Genomic DNA, 8,736 nt, shown 5'->3' on the forward strand with positions numbered 1-8,736 from the left:
ATGACATACCAGTTAATACCAAATTTATTCAAAAACCAGGCACAAAACTAAGGTCAATACTGTGTAAAAACTACACTGACAAACACCACACCAACATTATTTATAAAATACAATGTGATAACTGCTACGAGTTCTGTATTGGAGAAACAAGTAGAAAAATGGAAAGCAGATCCAAACAACACAAAAAGACACCTTCATACGTTTTCGAACACTGCAAATCAAATAAACACAACATCACCCTAGAAAACACCCAAATACTAAATAAAGAAACAAACATAAATAAACGCAAAATTAAAGAAGCCTTACTTGTACAACAACTCAAGCCCAAAATAAACCAATACAAAGGAACATCTTTATACCTATATTAATAAATATAATCAAACATCTAAGCACGCCCTCTACATTCCTACACTCAATTACACAACCGCCTTTAAACATGTTATCAGCTATTGGTCAGTTACCTCTTTCTTTCTTTGTGCGGCTCGGCATGGCCAAGCGTGTTAAGGCGTGCGACTCATAATCTGAGGGTCGCGGGTTCGCATCCCCGTCGCGCCAAACATGCTCACCCTTTCAGTCGTGGGGGCGTTATAATGTGACGGTCAATCCCACTATTCGTTGGTAAAAGAGTAGCCCAAGAGTTGGAGGTAGGTGGTGATGACTAGCTGCCTTCCCTCTAGTCCTACACTGCAAAATTAGGGACGGCTAGCACAGATAGCCCTCGAGTAGCTTTGTGCGAAATTCAAAAACAAACAAACAAACTTTCTTTGTGAACCTGACGATGACCGAAAAAGGTCGAAATGTTGTTCGCTACTCTACATAGTGCTATTTTTTACATATATAATTTTCTCTACAAGTGGATTTTCTCGTAATCACGAAAGGGTTATCCGTGCTGTACCCACCAAATACATAGAAACCCGATTTTTAACGTTATAAACCTTCACACTTATGGTTAAGTCACTTAGAGGTATGCGAAAGAAACATATAGACAGTGAAATGCAATAATAATTACAAATATATTCAACACCATATTTAAAAGTAAAAACGACAAAATTCTCCCTTTTAAGCACCGATAATTTACGAAATTGTTTAGGTTTTGGTTTTTGTTCATTTACCGTGATTTAATTATTAATCATTACTAAAAAACAATGTTTGATCTGTTTTAATTATTCGCTCCTTTAAACATAGGACTTTTTTATTCTATTTCTGGGTTTGGTTTCTAGATCTTCGCAGCTACTGTCGTTTTTCGGTTCACTTCTGTTTTTATGCGTTCGTAAAAAAACACTTTTTCTTGAGTTAAGATTCTATAAGTTTCGAATTTTATTTCTAAGTCAACAAAATTGTTAATTCTTAAATGAGAATTCAATGACTGAAGGTTAAAAACAAATTTACTGTAGAAAAACTTTATTGAACAGTACAACTGTAACGTGACTTTTTGAAACTTTGTAGTTTGTTGTATAAAAATGTACGTGAATTTCTTTATTTGTTTATGGATTTTTAGAGTACTGATACCTCTTTGAGACTTATTACTTGCCACCAATACCTTGGTTTTAAAAGTTTTGAGAGGCCTGATGTCTTTTACCAGATGAGAGGTCCGCATGTCAGGTGGTTAAGGCGCTCGAGACGTAATCTGAAAGTTGTGGGTTTGAATCCCCGTTACATCGAATATGGTCGCCCTTTCAACCGTGAGGGTATTATAGTGTGATAGTCAATCACTCTAGTCGTTGGTAACAGAGTAGCCCAATAGTTGGTAGTGATGACTAGCTGCTTTCTCTCTAGTCTCATACTGCTAAATTAGGGACGGCTAGCGCAAATAGTCCTCGTATAGCTTTGCGCGAAATAAAAAAAATCCACAAACAAATGCTTACTAGATGAATCAATCGGTTTGCTATTTCTGACTGGACCATTCGCGTCTAAGTGTCTTCTGTATTAGATACGTTTGGTATCATCTATTTCATAAGTTCAACACATCTAGGTTTAATTTCACAGTCAATGTATGCACTGTGTAATGATCAGATTCATTCAAAACTACATGTATCTAGCCTCTTACGTGTGTAGCCTAGACAGATCACGTAATTTTTTAATTACATTAAATACACAGCACTGTGTTCATATGTTATAAACTTTATTTATTGTCTTTGCTAACATGGCATTTAATTCTCGAATTTTGATATATATATATATATATTTATACTTGAGTTGACTAAACTGTGCCTAACATGTGCTCTTCTGTAAAACCAGTAAATATATGTATGTATTCATATCTAAAAAAATTTAAGTTCAGCAATCGATCATATATAATTTCGTGAGGAATATCATAAGTAAAGTTACAGAATCACTAAATATACATACATATTGAAATCAAAGGCTTTTGTCCCCCGCTAGTACAGCGGGAAGTATACGGATTTACAACGCTAAAATCAGGGGTTTGATACTCCTCGGTGGACTCAGGAGATAGCCTGATGTGCCTTTGCTATATGAAAACACACACTTAAAGACTTTTAGGCTTAGCTATCAATCATATATCTTTTTATAAGGAACACCAAACGTAAAGTAAATTTCAGAATCATTTTAAGTGTAAGAAATGTGAAACGAAACCAGTTTATTAAAAATAATCGAAAATTTCTTGCAGTTTTCAACACGAAATTAACAGAGTGGATTTAATGGTCAACATTATCTCTTCTTAAATTTCTTATTTGTTTATTGCTAAGCATAAAGCTACACAATGGACTATCTATTCTCTCCCTGATAATGGGATCGACACTCGGATTTTAGCATTATAAATCTTCATAAGTTTGTTGGAAAGTTTCTCTTTCTCATCATGGTTGCAGTTCAATATACTATTAATATATTTTGTTAAACATCTATGAACCACACACGTACTTTATGCCTGTAGTTCCATCTGAGCGACTAGTGACTATTAGATATGTCCTTTATTTTCCATATTCTTAAAGGATAGTAAGCCTAGAAATACTAATATAACACAGAAATATTGAAACATCTTTGGTGTTCGGTGCTGAAGCTGAACTGAGCCAAAATACGCATCTTTTATTGGACAACGAATCTACCATAATACTCCTCCTGTGTTTATTATCAAGACGCATAAAAAAATCAAAGATATTGTTTGAGTCTCAAGAGCACGTGTTTCTCGCAAGAGACAAGCAAAGGAGGAGACATCCCTGGAGCGATGTTGGTTCGACACCTTTAATGGCCACGCGCCTTGCGCGCGACGAGAAACACAGCTTGACAGGATCACAATGTCTACTCTTGGAGGAGGGGCTTGCTATTCATGACGGTAACCTTTTTAACGTCTGCAGCTGAACTGGCGTCACATTTTACCTCACTTACTCTGTGCGTGGTAACGTTCATCGATCGATCCTTCAATAGGACTACGAATACATACGTATCTCGTACAAGTTTCCTGAGCAAGAGTGCCATGGCTTATTTGACAGTGGTAACTGGAAGCCCCCAGAAGCTGGAACCTACCACGTGTTTTCTTGTTTCTAACACTTCGATCTCAAGCGATAGTTTTCAGACTACAGGGACCACTTGTGCGGCCCAGATTAAACGAACCAAGTCCGAGCCAGCAACTGGCGAATTCCTACGGTGTAAGCGCAGGATCAGCTTTGCTCAGCTCGGCTACTCGCTACCTTCACCCCAGCCTGCCGCTGTGGCACGAAGGAACGAAAGAGAACGCAACAGGGTCAGAATGGTCAACATGGGCTTTGCAACATTACGTCAACATGTTCCCAATGGAACAAAGAACAAGAAAATGAGCAAAGTGGAGACACTGCGATCAGCAGTGGAGTACATTAAACGTCTTCAAGCGCTTTTAAATGACCAGGACAGCAACACGAAACAAAGTGCTAGTCAACCTACCGTTCTTGACCATTCGGAAGAGAACCAATATCTAACGGCAATAATGAATAGAGATTCTGCGGTTCTACAACAGAGTGTGTCTCCTGCCTGCTCAACAGCTAACTCTCCAAGTCCCAGCTTGGGATCTGAGTCTTCCCAGAATCACCAAAGTTTGGGCTCTCCATCTACCTGTCTCAGCCCTGAAGAAGAAGAACTTTTGAATTTCGCAAGTTGGTTCTCTTAACGTGTAAGTACCAATAACAAAAACAACAACAAACACTTCTTTTTTGTATAAGTAGTGCCGGTTCTGTTTCCGATTAATACATTTCCAAACTTATAAATTGTGTAGAGAAAGAAATTGTCAATTTACTAAAAGTTCCTCGAGGTTAATTAATTATTGTTTCTCCTTCAGTTTTAGTTAATGGATTTTTACCAAAGTCGAACAGCACATTTTGTTTCACTCGAGCTTATAGATATATACTTATTTGCTTGTTGTTATTCATTGTCTTTTTGCTTTTCATCTTCATGTTTGAAGTTAATCACAAAGCTACACTGTGGGCTATCTGCGCTATGTCCACAACAGGTATCGAAACCCGGTTCTAGCGTTGTAAATCTTCATACATACTGCTGTGCCACTGGGAGGCTTTCACATGGAACAGCAATGGACTAACGTGGTAACAGAAGTTCAAAGTATGTCTTCTATTAGCAAAGCCACGTTGGACTATCTGCTAAGTCCACCGAGGAGCTTAATGTAACGAAATATACTTTAGATTTTTAGCTTTTGAATATTGCTGTAACAAACAGACTCGTGCATCTATTGAAACAAAAAGTCAGAAAAAAAAGGCATGACATTGAATATCTTGAAGAAGAAAAATCAAAACTATATATTGTAGTTTAGAGTTCTCAGGTTTCTTCAAGCAACAGGATATTTAATTATTTAATGTAGGGTTGAAAGATTTGTTGTTCCATCAAATGACACATTTTTTTCTTCTATCTCTCTTTCTCTAGATTCAAGAGGATTTTTTACTTTTCTCTTCTATAGCTTCAAAGAAGAAGGCTTGTAATAGCTTTATTTAAAGAGTGAAGTTCCTGTGATTTTTACACCGGTTTCTCGTTTTCCGCCGGAAGACGTCAGATTCAAGAGAATTGCTACACGCGGGCGCGACGTTCCACCTCATTGCTTGTCTGACAGAGCTACCTGAGGACAATTTTTACAGGTTCTGGTGTACATCACACGGTCTTTGCGGATGTACATAGACTACATACTCAAGCATACGTATATTATTCGTCTGAAATAATTAAATCGCGAAAAAAAATTCGGACTTTTCTGCAATAATCTGCAGCAAAATGAGATAGCGAAAAACTATTTTTGTGATAAATTTTACATTCATGACAAATTACTTTTGAAATTTAACCATTTCCTGTTACATTACCGAGTAATAAAAGAAAGACACGAAGATATCACGCCTCCAAAGTATCATAGTAAAGAACCTGTTTCCAATTCAAGATATTCTGTAATTTCTAGCGTGAAAAAAAACTCACAAAGATGCAAAACTTCACCAGGTTAACGGAAACGCCCCCTGGCGCCTGCTGAGGACCTATATCCTGTGTCCACACCGGAAGAGAAGCTCAAACCTTTTGTTTGAATTCTGTAAGGAGAAAAAATACTATTTGTTAACTTACGGATTTCCTGGGCACAATTTCAGTGACAGTCACCTCTTAGGGACCTGAATATATAAGTATGTATATATAAATAAATACGCACACAAATATACACATATATATATATATATTGTGTAGCTAAGCCTTTTATTTTGAAGGCTTTCAATATAATGTTTACTGTTTTAAAAATTTTCGTATTTTAATGCTTTGTTTATTGAACTCCGAAAAACATTTTGATCAGAGGGTCTTGTGTATATTGAGAGTTTAATATCAACATATTATTAGAGGATATCAACTAAAATACGAGCATCCATACTTAAACAGTCCTTTGTGAGAAACTTATCCTTACGCATGTTAGAAATTCTTAAATAAATCACCTTCAGCTCGAAATAAAAATAATTATTATCTATTATTTACCAACGATTGCAGCTCAGCTCTGTAAATACTGTAATTATATAGGCAGAACTCTTACAGTAGGAGGTTGAATAATTTTTTTTTAAGTTTTCTTTGGAAGGAAACTTAATTGGACCATTTTTTTTTGTGGCGTTTAAGATATTTTAGCCGTCGATGAGGAATATATATAAGCGTATTTTATGTTTCAACGTGTTTCAAATAACAAACTTTAAACTCATGCACATAAGCTAACATCTATATAAAACTAGATGTACTTCCACAGGGTACCAGAAAGGTTCTCTTTCAAGAGTAAGTAAAACCAACATTAAAAGTAACAAATATTTTTTTTATTCTTGCTTCAGATGTTTATATATATGTATATGTATATATATATACTGTGTTGTAGTCTACAAAGTGTCAATTCTTCTAATGAATTATTGCATAGGCATGCTTTACTAATGCCATGTGGCATCATTTTAGTGTCTACTTACTGACTGACAGACAACACACCGTTCTACAGAGCTGTGAGTAGTTAAACAAATATCCTACAAGTTATTATATTAATTATATAAAAAAGATAACATTATTTTACAGACCTGTTTATTGTTCTACTATTTACGTTTAATTCATAGTTATATTTTGTAAGTGCCTGGGCAACATTTTGAAAGACGATAGCTTGCCTTGCAAGCCTGAATTTAACTCAATGGACATGCCAAGTACGCAGATAATGAGCTAAGTCTATTAGAGAGCTAATAACATTCTGTAACACGTTTTTTAATAGAATGAATGTTAAGGGAAAGTTTCTGACTTTATTATTGAGTTATATTTTGTATTAGATGTGCCAGACTGATGAAAGTACATTCCACTTACTTCTATATATAACTAAATTACATGCTCACCTATTTCCGTGAATACTCACCCAATCTGATATAATTCTTATATATTTTTATATGTATATATATATATTTTTCTATTCTGAAGAATGTAATAGGATAATATTTTGTAAAAAACAATTTTATTTTTGTACATATGATGTTTCAACCTGTTCTTTATATTCAATAAAATACTATACTTGTGCATTATATTCAAGTTTTTGATTTCTTTCTTTATTACTGTTGTTTGATTATAACAGTTTGTTTGAGCCTACACATCTTAAGTATCGCCATGTTGACTGCGGTATACTACATAACTTAGATATCCCTATGGTATAGCTGTGGCATACTACACAGTTTAAATATATCAGGATAAGGATGGTGTACTATACAATACACAACTTAAGTATCGCTACGATTAATATGGCGGACTATACAACTTAAGTATCGCCACGATGAATGATGTGTACTACAGTTTAAGTATAACCATGATTACTGTGATACTGGGAACCTTAGAAACGGCATCGACGTATTCAGCATGTTTTACTATACTTCTCTGTTGAGCGTGTGCCATGAATAAATTATTATAAAAAAGGTTCACTAGGTCAGATAATAAATAACGTAAAACAATTTCATCAATAACAAGATGAGAAAATAGAGTTACGTACAAAAAAGTAGTCGGTCAGACTTCTAATAATGAAGTGATAATAAATGATACGCAAGTGTATACTCGTACGAGATAAGCCTGAAATGCAATTAACAAATAGAGAAAAAAATTAATACTAAACAATCATAAAAAATCTGGGCAACACAATGGAAATAAGGAAGAAAAATATATTATTTTAATTGTTGCGTTTTTAGGAAATTATATTTACAAATGGTTAAACTATTTGGAACGATTCGTAATATCAACATACAAGCTGTTACTACTAACATTTACCAATATTCTAACCACTTCCTATCTTCTTACAAACAGACTTATCTGTAAAGTTAACGACTAAAGTTTGATACTTAATAATAAATGTAGAAATACACTGAAAAACGCAAACTGTAACAAAACATAAACTAATTAGTTATGTAAACGATTTTCATTAGTTTAATCAAGTATATCTCAATAAAAAGAAAGAAAACCAGAAGCTAAAAAACTAACTTCAGATTTTCAGCAAGTTCGACCAGTGAGAAATGCCATCAGTTCTTTTACTCCAATGATGAAGAGTCATTACTGAAATCAAACATATTTTGAAATAGAAAGAGAGAGAGAGAAAAAAAACATTTAAGAAAAGAGATACTGAAAAAATAAACTGTCCAGGAAATATTCGATTTAGTTTATGAACATTTCTTTAAATCTGTATTTGCTGTAAAACTACTTTTTCAGCTGATGATTTTTAAGGAGCTTTCTATTATGTACAAGATAGCCAGATCAAAACTAACATTTACGTTACATTAAATATTTAATATTGGAGCATCACCTACATGCAATAATACTGCTATTAGTGTAGTCTATACTGGTGGGATATAGAAATAGGTTTATAAAACAAAGAAACTCGCTACATATTTCAATATGATGCATCTAACAATTTTATTTGAGGATTTACTGGATAGTAAAACCGGTTTAAATATGTGCGGAAATAGTTGACCCTTTTTTATTGCATTTGAAACAAGTAAAAACACGAATATAAAAAGGGTCATGTTTTACCATTTTTTTCTTGTTTATGTTAGCCACTTTCACATTATATCATCATCGATTTAGTTTGATTTGAATTTGATGCAAAGCTACACGAGGGCTATCTACGCTAGCCGTCCCTAATTTAGCATTTTAAGACTAGAGGGAAGGCAGCTAGTCGTCACCACCCACTGCCAACTCTTGGGCCACTCTTTTACCAGCGAATAGTAGAATTGACCTTCACATTATAACGCATCCACAGCTGAAATGGCGAGTATGTTTGGTATGACG

The 8,736-nt window shown here is 34.6% G+C and overlaps 1 protein-coding gene across 1 annotated transcript; it reads left to right on the plus strand.

The window, feature by feature from the left end:
* Positions 1-3,344: 3,344 nt before the first annotated feature.
* On the plus strand, positions 3,345-6,937 carry LOC143237715 (achaete-scute homolog 1a-like). Its single transcript, XM_076477244.1, has 2 exons — positions 3,345-4,102; positions 4,864-6,937. The coding sequence occupies exon 1, from the start codon at positions 3,434-3,436 to the stop codon at positions 4,097-4,099; it is 666 nt and encodes a 221-aa protein (XP_076333359.1). The 5' UTR covers positions 3,345-3,433; the 3' UTR covers positions 4,100-4,102; positions 4,864-6,937.
* The last annotated feature ends 1,799 nt before the right edge of the window (positions 6,938-8,736 follow it).

This window comes from Tachypleus tridentatus, chromosome 13 (genome assembly GCF_004210375.1).
Source record: "Tachypleus tridentatus isolate NWPU-2018 chromosome 13, ASM421037v1, whole genome shotgun sequence".
Lineage (NCBI taxonomy): Eukaryota > Metazoa > Arthropoda > Merostomata > Xiphosura > Limulidae > Tachypleus > Tachypleus tridentatus.